General features: G+C 39.9%; 1 protein-coding gene, 1 long non-coding RNA gene and 1 other non-coding gene across 4 annotated transcripts; 1 reads left to right on the forward strand and 2 right to left on the reverse strand.

Moving 5' to 3' along the window:
• Window positions 1-278: 278 nt before the first annotated feature.
• On the forward strand, window positions 279-14,342 carry DNAJC12 (DnaJ heat shock protein family (Hsp40) member C12). Of its 2 annotated transcripts, none has more exons than XM_071749096.1 (5): window positions 279-805; window positions 7,774-7,852; window positions 9,776-9,915; window positions 11,114-11,315; window positions 13,215-14,342. In XM_071749096.1, the coding sequence occupies exons 1-5, from the start codon at window positions 803-805 to the stop codon at window positions 13,307-13,309; spliced, it is 519 nt and encodes a 172-aa protein (XP_071605197.1). In that variant the 5' UTR covers window positions 279-802; the 3' UTR covers window positions 13,310-14,342. The 2 variants fall into 2 exon arrangements, with proteins under 2 accessions (XP_071605197.1, XP_071605196.1); XM_071749095.1 differs by lacking the exon at window positions 279-805 and adding an exon at window positions 4,459-4,708.
• Window positions 14,343-14,383: 41 nt separating this feature from the next.
• On the reverse strand, window positions 14,384-18,021 carry LOC139798450 (uncharacterized). The gene is made up of 2 exons (XR_011726821.1): window positions 17,747-18,021; window positions 14,384-14,519 (listed from the first exon to the last, which is right to left on the reverse strand). It is a non-coding gene; the product is annotated as an uncharacterized lncRNA (long non-coding RNA).
• A 561-nt stretch (window positions 18,022-18,582) lies between these two features.
• TRNAS-UGA (transfer RNA serine (anticodon UGA)) lies at window positions 18,583-18,664 on the reverse strand. The gene has a single exon. It is a non-coding gene; the product is annotated as a tRNA-Ser (tRNA).
• Between the last annotated feature and the right edge of the window lie 1,525 nt (window positions 18,665-20,189).

The raw sequence follows: 20,189 nt of genomic DNA on the forward strand, positions 1-20,189 counted from the left end.
TGATCACGTGGCCGGGTGTCCCCGCGTGAGTCTTGCCCGGGGAGGGAGGGAAAGAGGCAGGAAGTGGGGCGGCCTCCGCTGACGGGACGGGAGTCGCTCGGCTCGGCTCGGCTCGGCTCGGCTCGGCTCGGCTCGGCTCGGCTCGGCTCGGCTCGGCTCGGCTCGGCTCGGCTCGGCTCGGCTCGGCTCGGCTCGGCTCGGCTCGGCTCGGCTCGGCTCGGCTCGGCTCGGCTCGGCTCGCTGCGAGCCAGGTTCTTTCACCACCGTCCGGAGGCTGCTCACCCCGCAGTAGTCTCCGCCTGTCAGATGGCGGGTCCGGTGTGGCTCCGCGGGTCTCGGTGTTCCTCTCGAGGTGTCTGAGAACCCCTCGGGCCCCTCCGTAGTGTCGTTCAGGCCATCCCGTAGAGAGGGCGTCATCCCCGGTAGGGAAGGCACGGGCGGCACCTTGCAGGCGCACTTGGCCGGGCTGCCCCGGAGCTGTACGGCCCCGGGAGAAGCGAAAGCCCCCGGGGGCAGCTCCTGCCAGTCTCCCCCTGAGCTGCTTTGCCGGTCAGCTGTGTGGTAGCTTTTCGTTCTCGGTGAACACGTAACAGAGCTGAGAGGTATATACAGAGTTCCAGTTGCTGCCGGGGGCGCTGGCTGCCTGCTGGCTGCCCGGGAAAGGTTTGGCACCTGCAGGTTGAGCTTTTGGTAGGATTGGTTGGATGTGTTACTCCGGTGCTGAGCTGCAGGAAGGGGTTTGGGAGGGTTTCAGAACAACTGCTGTTTTAAGGTGGGAGCCTGCATAGCATAGAGAGACCGGATGGTAAATTGCAAGAGCTGGCATTTGCTCTAATGGCATTCACTAATTAGTTCTTTTTCACATCAGCATTCCCTGGTGGGGTGTGCATAGCTTCAGTGTCCTGTGGTCTTCCAGTGATCTCTGGTGTTACATACATTGTAGAGACAATATCTGGTGTCCCACCTGGGTGCTGAATTATCGACCATCACTGATGGGAGCACCACACAAGGGATTTCTTAGAGGCAATGTCTTTTTCTGACTAAATAGAGCTTAACCACTCTCCCAGGACTTCTCTCAACCTAGAATTTTGATCTGAACTTCTAACTTTGTATTACATATAAATGTAGTATTTACATTTATAAATGTAAATATTGTTTCATTTAATGTAACTGCTTAACATTGCAAAGTATCTGCAGAATAGTTTTAGTGAGTTTAGTACAGCTGAATCCATAAGTTTAGTAGCAAGACCAAGATTAGACAGGTGGAATTTCTCCTTTGCAGGCCTTGGTAACAACAGCTTTTAAAAACCTTTGGGTTAAAATTGTTGGTATGTTGTTGTGGGTTTTTTGGGTTTTTTTCTGCTTCAAAAGGGATTATTATGAGGCATAACTGACTTTTATAGGTGGCATGTGTATTTGAAGAGGGTGATTTCTTTTTTTCCTGGTCCTTTCAGGTATTTATAACCCTCCAAAAGATGTACTTGTGACTTCTTACACTCCCTATTCCTCAGAAACAAGCTATGAAGCAACCAGATGTGAATCTGAATGTTTTTATTATCCTGTGCAAATGTGTATGCAAGCATTCTTTTTAAAGCTGAGGCCAGATTCTGCTTTCTTAAAAAGCACACACTTTTGTCAGCATATAAAGGAGAGGTGCTATTTTAATATTGTTGTTTTCGTGGCTATTTATGTGCAGCCTGCATTCTGAGGAAGAAAATGTGTAAGTGCTGTAGGTGTATGATCTATGGATTTCTGTGAAGGTATTGGTGAGGAAATGGTTCAAGGATCCTAAAGCTGAGTCTTAGTATTGCAAGCATTCATACACATTACTGAACTGTTGCAGTAGTTACCTCTAAGTCTTTGATGGTGTGGTAGTGCTTCAAGTCCTCTTCTGGTTTTGCAACTCGGAGCATGTGGCAGGACAAGGATGGAGGATGAAATGAAAAACTCGACTTATATTGTGCCTTGGACTGTTTGAAAATGTGTACTCTGCCCTCAGGAAATAAAAGAACTGAAGTCAGTTGAGAAGAACTGGTACTGGAAGATTTGATGTATTTTATGGGAATAAATTCAAACTGACATTTCTTGATCTTGCTGCTTTATTTAAAAGGCCATGTAGGACTTCTAGAAGCTGATGATAAACCTCCTGTTACACTGAACTGGACTTCAGTTTCAGTTGTGCTCTGAACATGCAAAATCATTGATAATGTGTTAGGAGCGAACAGAAATGTTTTGTTTGTGCTTGGGTACAGAGGACAAAAATGAGATTTCCTCACGTTCAGTTCTGTTCGTACATTCTGAGCACTGCTAACCAAAGCATGGCATATCAGCTGTGCCATCATGGGCACTGTCATTCTCTTTCAGACAAAGTTTACATTTACATTTATGGTGGGTTTTTTTTTTTTCTGCATATTGCATACAGGTTCTCTTGCTGTCTTTCTTTTGGTGATGCTTTGCTCTGTGAGTTGTCCCCCAGATGCCAGTAAGAGCAACAAAAGACTGAGCTTTTATTCAGTATTTTGTGTCCTCCACACTCAAACCTTCAGACTGTGCTGTGAGACCCTTTGTGTCCCACTCCCTGGAAATCTTGGGGTGGGGCACAGGTAGGGTCACTGCTGCAGTGTGGATCAAAGCCCTTGTTTATTTCTTCTAAAGAGACAAAAGTATAGATGGGGACAAGACAAAATATCTGTGAACAAAATACCTGTGGACAAGCAGCTTGCAAGTCTCAGGGTTTTGTCACCTGAATCCAACTCCTGGAGCTGCGGTGCACCTTGCAGCACAGAAATAACCATAGGAGGTAAAAAGGGTTAAAGAGCCTTCCCTTTCACCTTAGGCAAACAGGCAAGAAGTACTGGGACAAGAACAGTATGCCAGTGGTGCTGGTGGAAAGAGGGACAGCTGTTTGTTTTTTATCCTCCCCCAGAGTACAATCTCTTTAAATATTTACATGATCGCCTGATAAAAGGCTTTATTTTCTTTTCTATACTTTTCTAGTTTATTATTAAGTTAGAAATAGGGGAGAGAATTGTAATTGCTAATTCTTCCACTTTGTTGAGAAAGAGTATCTGTTGTGTTGTTTACTCAGAGAAATATAGTGGTAATATTTTCTAACAGGCTGAAATGGTTTCACCAAGGCTTGTGTTTTGATGTTTAATATGATTTCTGCTTATTTTCATGTGCTTTATGTATTTTATAACCTTAATTGGCTATCTGAACATATGGTAAAAATAAGAAATATCAAACAATGCTACTAGGGAACAAACAGTGGAACACCAGTATGATACATAGATAATTTCAGAGTATTAACAATGTATTTACTAAAATACAGCACTTGTAGGAATTACATGTTCAGAAATTTATAAAGAGTTCTGAATGGTCACTGGGTCCTTCTCTGGTTAACACACACCTGTTCTGGCCTTGGTCACACCTTATGGATCTGTTCTGCGTAGACTCTCCTACTAGGTCACTGCATCTAAAATTGTGTAACTATTCAAGGCTAACTTGAACTAATCTGTGTTAGTTTAAAGAATCAGCAGTATTTAATGACATGAAGCATCTTGGAGTACAAAGCTCTTGGAGGGGTGGGAAATGTAAAAATAGAGCTCCCTGGGCTCCAGAGGAAACGCTTAAGCAAATGGTTGGTATTACACCGAGGAAGTAATCTTTTTAAATCAGTACATCACAGGAGACACTACAGTTAAACATGTTTGTAATCTTTGTTGGAAGGATGCCCTTATCATTAATTACAGTTTGAAAATTAAAGGTATTTTACTTCAATGTAAAATGAGTTTTACAGGAGCATGTTTTTCACACTACTGACCTTCATGACACAGTTAGCAAGTAGTTTAGTGTGAGAAATAGTTGATTTAATTTGATAGCAGAGAGTAAGAATTTCATGTTGTCTTTTCATAGTCTGAGGTGCAGCTGATATACAAGAGCTGTTTGGTTTTGAGGAGCAGTATGTGTGTACCCTAAGTAGGCTTCAAAGAGAAAACATTCACCCCTTGGTGGTGCCATGACTGATAGAGCTCTGGCGGGCTTTGACAGGGTCAGTACTTCATTCAGGAAAGTTTGCAGCCCTGTAACTGTTATATTGGATGTAATCCCTACTCTTTTCTGTAGCTACCCAAATATAATCCTCTTGTCAACAACTGGCAAAAATTGCAGTTAAAAATTAAGCCAAAAGCATTATTTAGTAAATGTAGGCTTGGAGGCAGGAAAACCTTTAAGTAAGTGCATGATTTTAAGTGGCTGTGCAAGTGATGATGTGATCTAATTCTCCAGTACAACAAGAATTTTGTTAGCATCCAGAACTCCCTTCAGTCTGGACGAGACCGAGTTTAATGTTGAAGGGACTTTGGCAACTACAACTCCCAGGGAGCATTGCATCTGGCAGGTGTGTGACAACTGGATTGGCATCCTGCAGGGACCAATGGCAGGCAGGGAATTCAAGAAAATTCATGCGAGTCAGCTGCCAGTATTAAAAAGCACCGGAGAGGGCTGTAGACCTGAGTGGACAGTGTCTGTTTCCCTGGGCTACTTCTGAAACCCTTGTGTGAGCTTTATAGCAGTGTTATATTTCACACTCTCTGTGCCTTGGGTTGAAAAAGCTGCAGGACTAATCCAGATGGATGCAATCCTGAGCTGCAGACCAGATGACTTGGAAGATTACTACAACTTGCTGGGGTGCGATGAACTGTCTACGGTAAGAGCCTTCCCCACCTCCCCTCGGGGTTAATAACGTTTGAATGTGCTCCTCTAAAGGGCGGATTTGGAGTGGTTTATCTCTACAGACAGCACTGTCTGAAATGCATTGTGAACCTTCTTTCTTGCTACTTTCATTTTTTAGTATTTCCCTTTGCAAGGCTCGGTTTTCTGACCTACAAACTGATGTTAAGATCCTAGAATAAGGCTTATGTTAAGTGTTTTATAAAAAAAGGATTGTATTACGGATACAGTTGGAGTTATTCATTAGTTTTAGTTCAGCAAATTGATACAGTTTTGAATCCTGAGCCAACTGCCTAAGTTTGGCAACATTCGGATAATATTTTTTGATATATTTTAGGTTTTAAAAAACGAAAAAAGCTATATATATGGAACTAATACAACAAATGTTCATAGCTGTAGGTTATTGATAATGCTATTGAGTTTCTCAGGTTTTATAGACACCCTTTAATTTTTTTAAAGATTGGTTTGGAGGAAAACCAAAACTAATATTTCCTTATCATTCTTCATATTAATGTTTTTTTTAATGCTAATTTTCACAATGCCTGAACACTAGTTTTACTAATTTGTTTTGATAGCAGATTCTTTAGGAGGAGATCTAGTAAGCAATTGCTGAACAATTTGTAACTAAAGAAAGTGTTCTTCTTCTGGAGAATGTCCATATGACGTTTTTTAGGTAGTCCAAGTTAGCTGTGTGCTGATATTTTTTATCTAGCTGATGGGACTGTGTTCTGAAAAGGGTGTTTTGATTATTGTGCTGTAATGATGTATTCAGTGTGCATAAATGCTGTATTTTGCTCATTAAATTTAATTAGATTCTTTCATCTGTTCTAGTAGTCAAATGCGAGGGCAATACCTCTCTTTTGTCACTGAAAGCACACTAGTAAGAATCTTCGATCTGTTGAGGAAGGCAATTTAAAGCTTTCCTGAGCTACCTCCTAAGAAGTCATTCCAGCAGAGGGCGGTGTTAAAGGGCGTGTTTCGCAGATGCTATTTCTCATTTGCCACCTCACACTAATTCCTTAAGGGCTTAGCAACTGATGAATAGTTCAAATATAACGAGTTTTCAGATAGCTTAGAAACGCAATTGAAAAGATGGAATAAATGCCAGCGGGTTCTGAAAAATAATCTATCAAGTGTTATTTGCTGATGGAAGCAGCAGATGTTACTGGGCAGTTTTTCACATGGGAGTAGGATCTGTGATCACAAGTTGGCATGGTTGCCTTCCCTCAGGATAATGCACACAACGACTTCTAACATTTAAAAAAATTGGAAGTATTATGAGTGTTTTACAGTCAGATGACTTTGTTCATGCAGTCAAGTATTTGTAGCAGCACAGGCTCCTATGCACCACTCTTCAGGCATATACAGCTAGTCCCTAGCTGCAGTACCTTCACATAAAGTGCTCAGTAGTCTGTCCTTGATCTGAACTGGTCAAATTTGAGCCACAGATAGTTCCAATTTCTACAGGTTTTCCCTGTATTCAAGTAAATACCCATGCTCATTCTTAGCTTTTTAAAGATCTGAGCTCATGGACACCTAGTTCATCTTCAAACTTGAGAGGAAGAAAGGAGATTTAATCTTCATTCTTCTTCCAACAGTGTTATTCATATAGAGAGGATATTAGATACCTTTCTCAGTAAAGCATATCACTTAATATTATACAGACATCTTTATATTTTGTATAAACTCCAGTTAAACTTTCCTTCCTAGTAAATTTTTAAATTGAAGACTTCAATGCTACCCCTCTGCTGCTGTACATATTTTAACTTTGAAGTTCTCTTATATGTAACTAAGTTTTAAAGATGTTAGCTAGCTATATAGTAACCAGGTTCAACAAGTTCTCTATAAAATGTATACTATGTAAGTGGCCAACTGTCTGCCAATGTACCACCTTGTATCTGTCCTTCTGGAAGAAGTTACCGAGAAAAGCAAAAAGTGTAGAATTCTTAAAATACCCCTGTAGACCACTTTTTTTTTTTTTTTTCTTCTTCTTTTTTTTTCCCCAGCATCTGACACCAACATTTGGCCAGCTAGATAAGTGAACTGTACTTTAAGTCTAAAGAGAAAAGGTCATGAGCCTTGATTTTGAAATAAACAATTGAAAAAGTCTGTGGAGATGAGGGTTTGAAGGATGAGGAATTTGTGTGTTTCTAGCATGGGAAAGAATAGTTGCTAATTGACACCTTGGGGCAATTGTTGTGAAAGCTTAAGATACTGGAAAGATACAAAGAAGTTTTAGCTTCTGTATTATAAGAAGCAGAATACTCTGAAATATCTGGGAATGTGAAAATCTAAGCTGATGCCCACTCCAGAGGTTTCCTGTATTTTATTAATATGTATTTGTTTTTCCAGTGGCTGCAATACTTTATGTTACCTTAAACTGTGTGGGAACTTCTAATGAACTAATAAGATAATGCATGCCATTGTTCTAATATTGATTATAAATTTATTCTAATCCAAGCCAACATTTTTCACAGAAAATTAACTTGAGAGGAAAAATGGGAACTGCTAGTTATCTAGCTTTGTGGTGTCCAAGATGGAAAAGTCATGTGGTACTAAATTTGCTATGAAGAGGATATGGAGAAACTCATCCAGTCCTACAAGTAGATCTGAAGCAACACAGAGGTTCTCTGCTTTCTGCAATGAGATTTTGTTAAAAGTGACAGTTGATTAAACAAAGCAAAGACCAACTGCAGTGATGCATTTTGCCTACATGGTCAAACGTGAGGAAAGGGCTTCACACACATTGTCTTCCCACATTTTTCATATCACCAGATTGCCATACTGGATGACTGAGCTTCACAAAAACAAAAATAAGGATGGGTGGATGGAAACTGAAATGAAATAAGCATTGACAGATGGTCATTGTCACCCAGTTTACTTGTACTAAAGTACAAGTTTTTAGTTTACTTCTAAAAATTATTAGGAAAAAAATCTTTCAGCAGTCTTTGTCATTCCTCCTAACCCCTTCCAAAAAGCAAATTTGAAAATCTGTTCTGTGTGTATGAAGTTACTCACTTTAAATCTTGACATTCTGTTTAGGTTGAACAAATTATTGCTGAATTTAAGATGAAAGCCCTGGAATGTCATCCTGACAAACATCCTGGAAACCCTAAAGCAGGTATGCATTCTCTCCTGTTTAAAAAAAAGCTATTCCTATATTAACATCACTGAGATATGAGGCTCTCAATTCAGCCTTAAAGCTTTTCCCTCCAGATATTCCAGTTGTCATGTGTATTGAGCATGGTGTCTTTGTATAGCAGGCTTTAATACTACTTTCTGGCAATTGCACACTGCCTAGATGGTAAAGCAGGAAGACACTTGTTTGATTTATTTCCCCCCTCTGTCCCCTCATCTTTCTATGGTAGAACATCTTTTAATCTAGAATTTTTTTATGGAGTGTATCCTTTTCTAGACCTATGAACTCAGCTTGTTTCCATGCTCGTGGCATTCAAGCACCATACTTGCGTCAACTCGTTAATTTGCTTCCGTGAACAAACCCACCAGGGACATATTAAATGTACTTTAGTTTCTTTTAATTTAATTTAATGACTGAAAATAAAAAGAAGCCAGCACCACATGAGTAGCCATCTGTTTGCAGAGCAGCAGCTAACATGCTTTATGGAAGTGTGCAGTTCATCATACCTGTGACGGCTAAGCTGCACCTGAGTTATGTGGAGACAATCTTATTCATTCACAATGACAAGATAGCTCTCATCAGTCCTCACTGGTGTCTAAATAGCTTATATTCTTAACACAGAGGTTGTTCTGATCATAATTATACTCCGCACCAAAAAAAAAAAAAAAAAAAAAAAAATGTAGAATACTATTCAAATATTAAACGATAGCATGAAACCAGTGGTATCAACTTTCTCCAGAGAAAATTCTGGCCATTGCAGTAGGGACACAAGAGCCTATTTCAGTGCATGGTCCTATTGTGTCTGTACCACCTCTCACCCCTCCAAAGTAGTTGAAACTAAGTAACTCAAAAAAGGATGCCAACTGCCAAATGTTGGAGCTGCTTGGTTTGTCAAGATGAAATATATACTCCATTTCCCTGAACAGGCTGCATTTTACTTTAAATGCCTTTTTACAGTACTGGTGAAAGTTTACTTTTTAAAAAAATATATATTATTCTGATGATGATGATGATGTCAGTTTAAAGCTCTGTAAAGAGGAATTAAAATACACTTTTCATTTGCTGAAAACTAGTGCTACTAGAGAGAGGAAACCTAGCAGAACTTCCCCCTCAACCCATTGTTTGTTGTTTCATTTATTGTTATCAATTTTGATTAGCATTTGGGCTTCGTGTGTTTCAAAAGAGATATCTCCAATTTGTAAACTGGAATAAATGAATAATAATAATAGATCACTGTAGCATAGGTGAGTCACAAATAAAATCTAAATCTTTATAACCCTTCTATAAATATAACATGCAGCTGCATCCTTAGTAACCATTTAATGAAAAATTATCCTGTAGGGAAAAAGGGCTTTAATTCATGCAATCTGGTATTTAAGATAACTTTTTTTGCATATATAGAAAAGACACCTAATGAAGTGCACAGGTTATTTTGAATTATGTTTTTATTTTTTTTCTTGCTTGTTAATATTCCTCTGACATTTTTTTCCCCCCACATGTTTTCTTGGTGTTGTGCTTTGTTCTGGCTTCCTTGCTGCCTTGTGTGTGGCTCCCTTGGATGCATTATTACTTTAGTTCAGTTTCCCTTTCTAAGGTTGTCTACAGAGGGTGGCTTCTGCCTTTTGCATGCTGTACTCTGTAGGTTTCTCTGAACTTCAATTTAGGAGATTTTTAAGCCAGTGGATAAATGAGCATTTTAGTCCTCATTTGAAAAGGATGTCGATTGCCCACCAAGGGTGCTCTGATCCTAAAGCCAGCCCAAACTGTGCAAACGTGCAGGACAACCACACACGTACCTCTCCTTCTCTCTCCTAGAAGCCATTGCTGGCAACTCCCTTTTCATATAAAAATGTATTTATTTGAAAACAAATATTGGCTTCAGTATCTTTTTGGTTTGTGTTCTAGTGGAGAATTTCCAGAAGCTGCAGCAAGCTAAGGAGATTCTTACTAATGAAGAGAGTCGAGCGCGTTACGATCACTGGCGACGAAGCAAAATTGCCATTCCCTTCCAGCAGTGGGAGGCCCTGAGCAGTTCTGTGAAAACGGTTTGTGTGGGTCAAGTTTGGGGCTCTGGGAGGAGGGGGAGGTTGGGCAGGCCCAGAGAAAGTGTTGCAGTGAGTGAGGGGATGAGTTACAACGCTTCTGCAGTGGTGTGCTTTGGGGAGAGGAATAGTGAAGTGTGATTCCTGCAGTAAGAAAGTTAAGGAAATACAGGAAAAATTGGAAGGCTGTGGAAGACCATTCACAGGAGAGCTTTAGGCTGGTAGTTTTAGAGTCAATTTATCAAGTTACTGCTTTTGTGTTTATTATACTAAGTTTAATTAACCTAAGGGCTATTTTCAAATGCTTCAGAACACTTTGCTTATGTAGGAACCTTTTATTTATTTTCAAAGCTAGGACCTTTGTATATTATGGTTTTTTTTTTGGTATATCATGTATCAGCTAGGTTTTCATGCTGATTGAAGAAGCCATTGAAAAATGTAGAAGGTAGGTTACTTTGAACCTTGGGCTTCACACGGGCCTTTGGAGGGTCCCTGCTAGGCTAGTGGGGTGATTTGTGACAGAGACATATTCTGAAGGTTGTTCTGCCTCCTAATTTTGCTAGTGAGATAATTTGATAGTGTGTTCCTTGTAGGTCCTAATTCTGTAATGTTTGATAATATTTTTTTCTGCCTTATAAGGGAGAATAATAGTAACAAGTCTACACGGTCAGATTTTAAGGCAGATGAGTAAATGCTTCCCTTGCCAATTCTGCCCAGCTGAATTCTGCTTACGAGAGAAGTCTGAGAGCCTCTTCAATTAAAACATTATGCCTAAGCTTAAACATTTGCTGGAAGCATCCCATCAAGCTCAGTTCAGTTCCAAACACAAGACATTCCACAAACTTTAATAGTAAAGCTTTCTAATGTGTATTGTTTTCAACAGGCACCTTTGTCAAAGACAGCTTTGGAAATGGACAGTTTCTGTGTCATGACAGGATAAACTAGACAAAAGATTCTTTGAATTATTTGATACATTTGTATTTATTCTTCATCGCCAGCTAACACAGACTGTTCTCCTGAGTGCTATTTGCAGTATTTAACCATCCTCTTTCCTCTGTGCTTTTGACCTGCAAGCTTCTCTCTAATATGTGCTTTGTTCAATCATTTATTACTGCAATATAAGAAAGAAAGGAGGAGTTTCTTAGAAATCTTTTAAGACATAGGAATTAGTTCTTTATTTGTTACTTTTGCATTTTTTTAGTCAATGCACTGGGCTGTCCAAAGTAAGAAGGACCAAATGCTGGAAGCTCCTGACTCGAATAACAGCAACAGCATCATGAATGAGATTTGGACCCAACAGTCTGAAAACAATGAAGATGGATTGTCAGATAGGAACAGGGAGCAAGAAGATGTTGCAATTCCTGATGTGAAACCGCAGTCTTCAAAGAATCCAGACTCCCCAAGTAAGTGAAACCAGCAACTACAGAAAATTGCAATATCCAGGAACTGGCCTGAAATTGAGGCTTTTTAGTAATGTGAAATTCTTCTCTAGGATAATATGTTTAGCTGGTAGATTTTTAATGTGGTTTTGGGTTAGACTTTTGTTTTGGGGTTTATGTTGTTTGTTATTTATGTAATTTTGAAGCTTCCAGACCTTTGTTCCTACCCCATGTTTGCTTGCTTGTTTGCTACTAAAACCAAAAACTGGAGAAGAAAAAAATTATTCTTAAACCAAAATGGAAAGTTAGGTTTTGCTGCTATATCAAAGTTAAAAAAGGCTATTCCTTTCAGGGATTTTTTTTTTTTTTTTAAAGAAATTACTTGAAAAAATGTTAAACAAAACCTTTAAGTGTTATATTATTATTATTATTTTAATCCAGCATTCAGTACTTGTGCAGTTGACATCTGATAAATTAATGAAGACTTGAATTGAGACTTGAATACTTCCTTTTTATTAGGACAGGTTTTTAAAAAAGTAGTGCATTTAGCAGTGTAAATGTGCATTTCAAAAGCTGTCATCTGGCCAGTTAATGTTTCCTTTCTGTCGTTTACGTCTGGACACCTGAAGGAAAGTTTCCTTACCACAATGGCTACATTCTGTTCTTGATCCTTCAGGAGTTTCATAATCTTAGTAATATGTTATCAGAAATTCTTATTTCTTTCCAGCTTGATCAAACAGGAAATTAAGTTGAACTGTGAAGACAGCAAAACCCAGTTTAATCTCAAACATTTGTGGAATGCAGACAATAGATAAGAAAATTGTGCAAGCAAGGGTATTGGAGATATAACTGAAATTTTTATATTTTCAAATTTTGCTCTATAGCAGTATACTATCTGCTATTTTTTTGCTAAATAAATCATCACTGTATTCTTTGCAAAACAGTAACATTTCAAAGTAATGAAAATATCAACTCCTTCCTTGTAATGGTGAGCATTGCTTGCAGGTACCTTAATATTTTTAACTTTTAATATTTCTAAGTTTTAATGAAATTCCCATTAATTTGAAAGGGAAAAATATCAAACCCATCAAATGCATACTTAATTTACCCAGGGGGCACATATTTATATTAAGAAATGTTACTATTGGAATATATTTTTGACAGGATATGTAGGTGCCTGAGTGTTCATATTTGGTATTAGGTTGTTGATAATTTTTTTGTTTTGATGCAGGAAAATGTATTATATTGGATTCCACTTTTAAACTGAGAAATTTTCAGTTCCTGTCTTCTGGTCTATAAGAAGTACAGACTAAAACTCCATGTAGCTCTTTCCTCCTGAATAAGAGATGTTAAGACAAAATCTGGTGAGAGGTTTTGGCTTCCTGACGCAGGAAGATCTTACTTTTTAGTACCAACAGTCTGTAGATGATAGAAACATAGTGCAGGGTCCAAAAAACTCCTGTACACCCTTGTACAGGGAAAGGGACATCTGTAGTTTCTCTCCACACTGCTGCCTTTCACATTCTTGGAGATTTATCTCATCACCTTCTTGCTCTTCTCCACATTAAGAAAACGTTGATTTTTTTCCAGGTTTGTGTTTTTGTTTTGTTTTGTAAAACAGAAAAATGTTTTGTAACATGTTTACAAAAATTGTTTTGTAAAACAAAACATTGTTTCTGTTCTTCTTTGGACTCTTCCCATCTTACATATATCTTGAAGTTAGATGTTTGCTTGAATATTTGTTCAAATGGTGCCAAGAATAGAGGTTATCCCCGGTACTGAAGAGCAATGGAAGGGACCAATTTTTTATATAATTTTTTGAGGGGACATTATAAAAAATTGTTTCAGAGAGCTTAGTTTTATTCATATTTATAATAACTTACTTGCCTTTCTGTTTTTTTGGTGTTGTTTTTTTCCCCTCAGGATTTTCAGAGGCAAATTACTGGCACTTGCGTTTCCGGTGGTCAGGGGATGCTCCATCTGAGCTTCTGAGAAAATTCAGAAACTATGAGATCTGAAATGCAAAATATGCAGGAGCATGAGATCATCTGTTCAGCAATTTGGTATTTTTTTTGTCAGCAGTTATATGTATTTTGTATTCATTCATTGTTATGTGAACATTGTGTGAATAAATATCTTAATGCTGATTTGTTAATGTGCTATGAGCCTTTACAGATGGTGGTCTCTGTTTAATAAGCAACCTGTAATAAGCAAAGCCCTTTTCAGTATTAACATAAAGTGATCTTGTGAAGTTATCTAATATCTTGTATATTGTTTCTTGTATTCTTAAATACTGTGTAGTGAATACATTAAGAAAAAATGTTTTAAAGAATGTACTCTCAGTAGAACCAAAAATCAATGTTACACTCCAGCATATTATCCTGTGTAGTGATCATCTTCCAAAAGCTATATGACAATGAACTTTAAACAAAACTGTGCATATTTCTAAATTATGTACTCTGATTCATTTCTCCATTGTATTGTACTTATTGTAGTGATTTATAACGCATGCATGCACAATACAATTGCAAACTTTACTTGTTGGAGAGTTGTAATATTATGATATAGATGAAATAAGAACCTTTTTATTATCCAAGAAGGTCACTGTTAAACACTCTTAGAAATCACTTGCTTTCTGTCTGAATAAGTATACTTTTTGCACAATCTATTTTGAAAGGCAGTTTCAGAACTTCACTTCTTTGGTTAGCAACTTTCTTCTTAAGCTTTACAGATAGAAAACTGATAACTCTTGTATGTGTGCCAGCACTGTCCTGTGGCTTACTAGTGATTTCCCTCCCTGCTCTGGCCTGGTAGATGGGGTTTTATCAGAGTTTTGTAGGGTGTGTAATGAAGAATCAGGCCAGTCAGCATTACTGTGTACAAAATCTCACAAAGCAGTTTGTTGATATTTTGGGCAACTTTTCATATTCTGTAGTGTTTATTTTGTATTTGCTGTCTTCTTTGTTAACCTAATATCTCAGGTATTCATATTGTAGGTTTGTGTAGGCAAGTAATTTCATCAGCAACAAATAAAGCTGCATGCATGCAGAAGTGGCTGTGTTAATTTGCAAACGTCTACCCACCCTTCTGAATTTCTTGTTTTTTTCCCACAGTTGGTAAAAGCTACAGGGAGCCCATCTTCAGCATCTCCATGGAAAACCATGGGTTTCAGCTGGAAGTTACGAGTTGCAGATGGGGGTACAGGTGGATAGTGATGATGATAAGACACTGAGAATAGGGCACTGTTTAATGCTGTGTTTCTATGTCTCTGAAACTGTAGCAATCAGTTTTGTAATATCAGAAATTAAACAACTATTTAGCCAGCTGTTTACAATGGAAGGGAGTAGCTTGGATTGGAGTTCCTGAATTAAATAAAATTAATGTATTTTTATTTACTGCTCTCATTCCCAAGTGACAAGGTAAGAGTTAAAGTTTTGATGATGAATAGAGATCATATCTGACTTAAAATCTCAGGCTGAGTAATTCTGAGTGATAGGTAAGGTCATTTCCTGAATGCTTATTTTCCTCTTTGAGTGAGACAGTAGAAAAAAAAAAGAAAAAGTTAGTTTATATGTACTATAATAGAAGCAAGTGTTCTGATGATTAAAACTGATACTGTGTAGTTTTAATTTCCTGAGCATAAACATTGCTATCTCACACCTTCATATCCTGAAATGAGGGACAAGGCTAAAGTAAGCAGTGAAGCTATTGTAAAGCTGATGAAATTACAAAGCAAAAAATAAAGCAACCCAGTAAGGTGTCAGCCTCTCTCCCTGTCAGATGAAGTGATATTTATCATTAGTTCATGCTGGGGATATTTATTGCAGCTCAGTGTACCTGCTCATTCTGCTGTTGTGAGAGCTGCCAATCCTCCCCCTGACCACAGGCATTGCCTAAGTTTGTCCTTGCACCTTTGCTTTATGAGTCTCTTTTCCTTCCCATGTTAATGAAGATGAGACCCTTCATGTGCTGTTTGTTCCAAAAGGTTTGTGTCTGAGTCAGCAATGTAGACAGGGAACTCTTACAAATTTTAGGTCTTTGATGGGTATCGTGACCTGTCACAGGTGATGGATGGTAGGGAAAACTCATTTTCTTCGCTCTCTGTTCCATCTTCCCAGTGGTTCTTTCCTTTTCATTGAGCAGTGAAGGGTAGGGTCTACTTCTAGAAACTTGCTGCCAATCCCTGGTTTTCAGTCTCTATGTGCAATGTGGTTCTCACTGCTTTGGACAGAATTATTTCCTTGCTTCTTTGTCAAAACTGCTTCTCTGAAAATATCAAAGGACTCCTGACACCAGAGGCTGCCATCTCGTTTAAGGAGGTGTAGTTTAGCTCTCAGGCATCAGTCCTTAGAGAAACTGGCTATAATGTGTCAGGATTGTCAGGGCTGGTCATTTCCTAGCAGTTAATTTCCATGAGGCCCCCCCAATTTATCCTGGGTAGAGGATTGTCAGCTCCTCCTCTTCTTCATAAGCAGCTTTGTGTGAATGATATTGATGGGATGGGAGGGGGCAGAATGCATTAGGAGAATGTTCCAGCTGGGTGGGCCTGGATGCCTTTGGTGCCTTCTGCTAATTGTGCTTTCAAAAGATCTGCCTTTCCCAGGGTTCCCGTGTCCATCCTTGACCCCCCACTGATGAAGGACTAGGATGTTGGTTTCAGTGTGAATGGTTGTTGATAAAAAAGAGCCTGGATATCCTAATCATCTCTTGGCATACCTGGCTAGAGGCACCTTGATCCCTGGAGGTACTGGCAGTGTGACTTAGCTGGGTTTAGGGTAGGAAATAACACCAAGTGGCACAGATATGGAGCAGGGCCATGTTGAATTCATGTGTACCTTTTGGGGTCTGGACTTCAGAACCAGGTTCATTACTGCCTTGCATTTTGTCACTCTTGTAGTTGAGGTTTAAAAAGAGAAGCAGGTAGAACAGTAGCATTTTAACTCTGCTACAAAATGGAAATGAAAAGTGATAGCCATCAAGAGGGGAGTACCAAACCTACCAAACTACCATACTAGTGCTGCTAGTGAGTATATAGCTTTAGTTGGCTGTATGGCAGTCCTTATTTTCTTCTGTAATTAGAAAAAAACCAACCCAAACCACGACTATCCCTCCCTCCCCCAAGCCCACCACCCCTGCAATTAAAGCCATATGGTTCTTTCCCCCTAGTGCCTTGGTGGGAACATTTTCATACATCTTGCTGAAGGGTAAATGTGGGAAACAAGTTGGGTATTTGCTGCTGCTCTTTTATTTTTCAACTGCAAATTCAAGGAGGAAAGGTTCACAAAGTGTAAATACATAGAGGAGAATTTGCTTGCATTTCTGACAGACTGGCATCTTATTTTTCAGTATAAAATTTAAAATATCCATGTCTTGGTGTCAGTCACTTCACATTTCCATCCCCAGCAAGGTCCCAGACAAAAGAACATCTTGAAGTTGTAAACTTTATTGGTTCAGTACTTTGTCTTCAGATCTACAAAAGCAGTGTAATATGTCTTTTGGAAAGAAGACACTCAAAGTGGCCACTAAAGAGCTGGCAACATCTTCAGTGATGCAGCAGAAAGGAAGGATTTAGTTCAAAGCTTACCCACCATGTTTAGTATTTTAACTCTTTCAATATTGTTTTTTTATTAATTTGGAATGCTATCCAAAATTGCATTAAACAAAAAAAGTTTCTCATCTGTTCCAAATTGCAGGGATGTGTGGGATCTTCAAGTTATTAAAAAAAAAACCAAAAAACAAACCAAAACACAATAGAAAAGAATTTTAATTCCTGACTAATTAAAAAAATTAAGCCTTGTTGTTAGAAAATAAGTTACATATTTTTATTAAATTTATCTGAAATGTGCACCCTAACTAAAATTTTTTGTATATTGTACAGTGTTGTACTGCTCTAAGCACACAATTTTAAGCTGCTGTTAGAATACTCATGTATGGCTCCTTAACAAAGGATGCTTGAATTGGTACTCTTGAATTAAAAAACTGCCTTTTCTGCAAAGTCTGAGATGCCTGCCCCCAGTATACTTTGCCAAGTACCTTCCCATGTGAAGACATGTGAGAAATGCCTAATATTGTTGTCAGTGCTACCGTTACCAGTTATTTATCAGTTTACCTCTAAAGTGTGACCTCTAACACTTGCACGTACCCTAACAGAAAGAAATACCCAAACCTGACATCCCCAGCAGCCTTGTTAGGGAGAATTTTGAAATGTTCCTTTTCCTGCCAGCTTAAACAATTTTCCCTTCTTTCTTTCATTTTTATTTTGTTCTGCACAGGGATATTTCAATATTTCCCCTTCTTTCCCTGCCTCAAGTTTCTGATTACATTAAGTTACTCTAACAAAACATGAAAGGTTGAATGGGTATTGGTGTTGCATTTTTCCCTTGTCTAGGAAAGAGGGGAGCGAGAAGTGGCTGTTCCTATCTCCAGCCTTTTTCTTATTTCCAGCTTTCTCTTACCTGGCTTTGCAAATTTTTCAGCTCTTCACCAATGCTGGGCACACACATAGGAGGAGACTGACACATTTGAGTGGTGAAAGGTCAGTTTAAGCCAAGCAGAAAGAGGTGATGTGCGTGTGTGTGTGTGGCCAGGGCAAAGTGCCTTGTTATATTTTTCCTGCTTATTAGTTGCATAGTAATTTCTGTAGGTTTCTTCCCTCAGTGCCAGACTGTGTATGTGCAGGAGGCTGTAAATGTCTGGAGGACTCTCACTGAAGGTCTGTGAGCAGTCTGACCAGGTTAGTCCCTGAGAGGAAAGGTTTAGAGTAAATAAATTCATTATGGACTAACTTGCTGCAGATAGTATTTTATTTATATTGCATCAGCTGTAGGACTTGGGGGCGGGACATGCCCTTAAGGCAAATTAGAACACTGTGTGCAATGCATTGGATTAATCCTGCACTTTGCACTTGAGCAGGACAGGGACTGGGTCTGCCAGGGCAGGACAGGGACTCGCTGCAGAGGACCTGGAAGGTGCCCTGTGGAAGGAACACTGGTCCCTGTGGGCGCTGCTCTCATCCCTACCAAGTGCAGGTTATTGTGCTTTAGACATATTCTGGAAAAGTGCCCTGGGACCTATTGTTGCTTTGGCACTATTTTATTTTTTGATAGAAGCCAGGAAGGGTGCTGTAGGCTGGGCCAAGGGAGTCACAGTAGGATAAACACTAGGGAATTCCTCTTGTTGCTGCAGAGGCGCGCTGAACAGTCAGAGAATGCATGAGGAATAACAACTGCTCATTGACAGCAATCATGACAACGGGGAAGATAGAGAAAAAAAAAATTACACCCCCACGGGCCGCAGCGAGCAGGGTTCGAACCTGCGCGGGGAGACCCCATTGGATTTCAAGTCCAACGCCTTAACCACTCGGCCATCGCTGCTGCTCGGGATTCCGGGGCCGGGCTGAAGCTCTTAGTGAGCGTTCATCGCCGGAAGTCTCCGCCCCCGCCACACCGGGAGCCAATGGGCGCCGCCGCCTCTCCCCGCCCCGCCCGCTGCACCCCCGGCACCCGGCAGAAGGGGGGGGACTGCGGGGTTTGCGCGGGGCTTACGCGGGGTGTTCCCGCGCTTCTGCATCGGGGGACGTGGGACGTGGGACGTGGGACGTGGGACGTGGGACGTGGGACGTGGGACGTGGGACGTGGGACGTGGGCTCTGCCACTGAGCAGCTGCGGAGGATGCGCGGGCAGGCGTGGTACGGTGCGGTCTTCATCCTGTTGCGTTCTGGTTTCACGTAGATGACGACAAAAACCCAACCCGCGATTGTACCAAATGTTGATGGTTGTGTAAATAGCAAATGCGCGGAAAGCGGGGTGAGGAAAAGTAGCGCCTGCCGTGTGCCACATCCTGGCCGAGGGGAACTTCTTAAAGGTCAGAAATAGACGTGTAGGCAGTCAGAGGTGGTGTTTGCTGGTGGAAAAAGAACTGCTTCCCAGGTGTGAGTGCCGGAAAAGACTTGTTGTGACTTCCAGTACAAAGCACTTTCTGTTTGTTTGTTTGTTGTGTTGTTTTTTAATTGATGGGAGAACAAGGAGAAGAGCTGTTCACTTCTACACTACGGGATCTGCTGCAGTTTTATTTTCCCTACAGAGAACACATGGCTTGAAAGGCGTTCAAGTCCTTTGTTTTAGGAATATCTGATGAAATTCAATAATATTTTTACTATTCAAAGCCGAAGGAAACCAAATTTAGCAGCACAGCAAAGTTAGGTTTGGTACTACCCCCTCAAGTTGAGGGCATGTGTTCTAACTCTTCCTGATGGGACTGACCCCCAGTTGTTTTCTGCTCCCCCCCCCTTTGTATTCCATGGAAATGCCCTCACTGCCTATTAGCAAATCCAAGATGCTTCTTTAAACCAAACTTACTTGGTGCCAAAGCCAAGGTTACCAGTCCAGGCTCATGAATGATAGGACCACATCCTCTGAAGCCCTGTATGCTAAAGCACTTTTTTGTGTGGTGGCACACAGACTACTTACAAATTAACCACCTCGAAACCTTGGCTGCCTGGTGTAGGAATAACCAATGCAGTTCTTAGACCTCTGAAATCTGAGGGCTTGGGTCTGCAGCATGAGGAATGTTTGAGTTCAGTTGTTCTCCAGCATGCCTGCCTTGGAAGGGCAAAAACTACAGCCTAAGCAGCCCATTGGCTTTTCTCAGGTTGCAATGATTACAGACTTGTAAAGAATCACCTAAAACATACATGCAGTTCCCTGAGCCATTGGAACATGGAAAGAGACTTAGAGTTACTTTTGTTTCACGAATTGTAATGTCTAGCTTTTATATTCTGAATTTAGGAGCCTTTATTTTCTAGCAGGACCAACAAAAAAACCCCATTTTTTTCTGTAATAAATATTTGCTTTTTTTTTTTTTTCACATGAATCTAGGACTTGAGTTTAATGTCTACAT

This window comes from Heliangelus exortis, chromosome 7, assembly GCF_036169615.1.
Source record: "Heliangelus exortis chromosome 7, bHelExo1.hap1, whole genome shotgun sequence".
Lineage (NCBI taxonomy): Eukaryota > Metazoa > Chordata > Aves > Apodiformes > Trochilidae > Heliangelus > Heliangelus exortis.

Excerpts from the sequence above, each read along its gene's own strand:
- DNAJC12 (XM_071749095.1), top strand. The coding sequence starts at position 4,631 with ATGGATGCAATCCTGAGCTGCAGACCAGATGACTTGGAAGATTACTAC. Across the intron at positions 7,853-9,775 it reads TCCTGGAAACCCTAAAGCAG|TGGAGAATTTCCAGAAGCTG; the intron begins GTATGCATTCTC and ends TTTGTGTTCTAG. Across the intron at positions 9,916-11,113 it reads TGAGCAGTTCTGTGAAAACG|TCAATGCACTGGGCTGTCCA; the intron begins GTTTGTGTGGGT and ends GCATTTTTTTAG.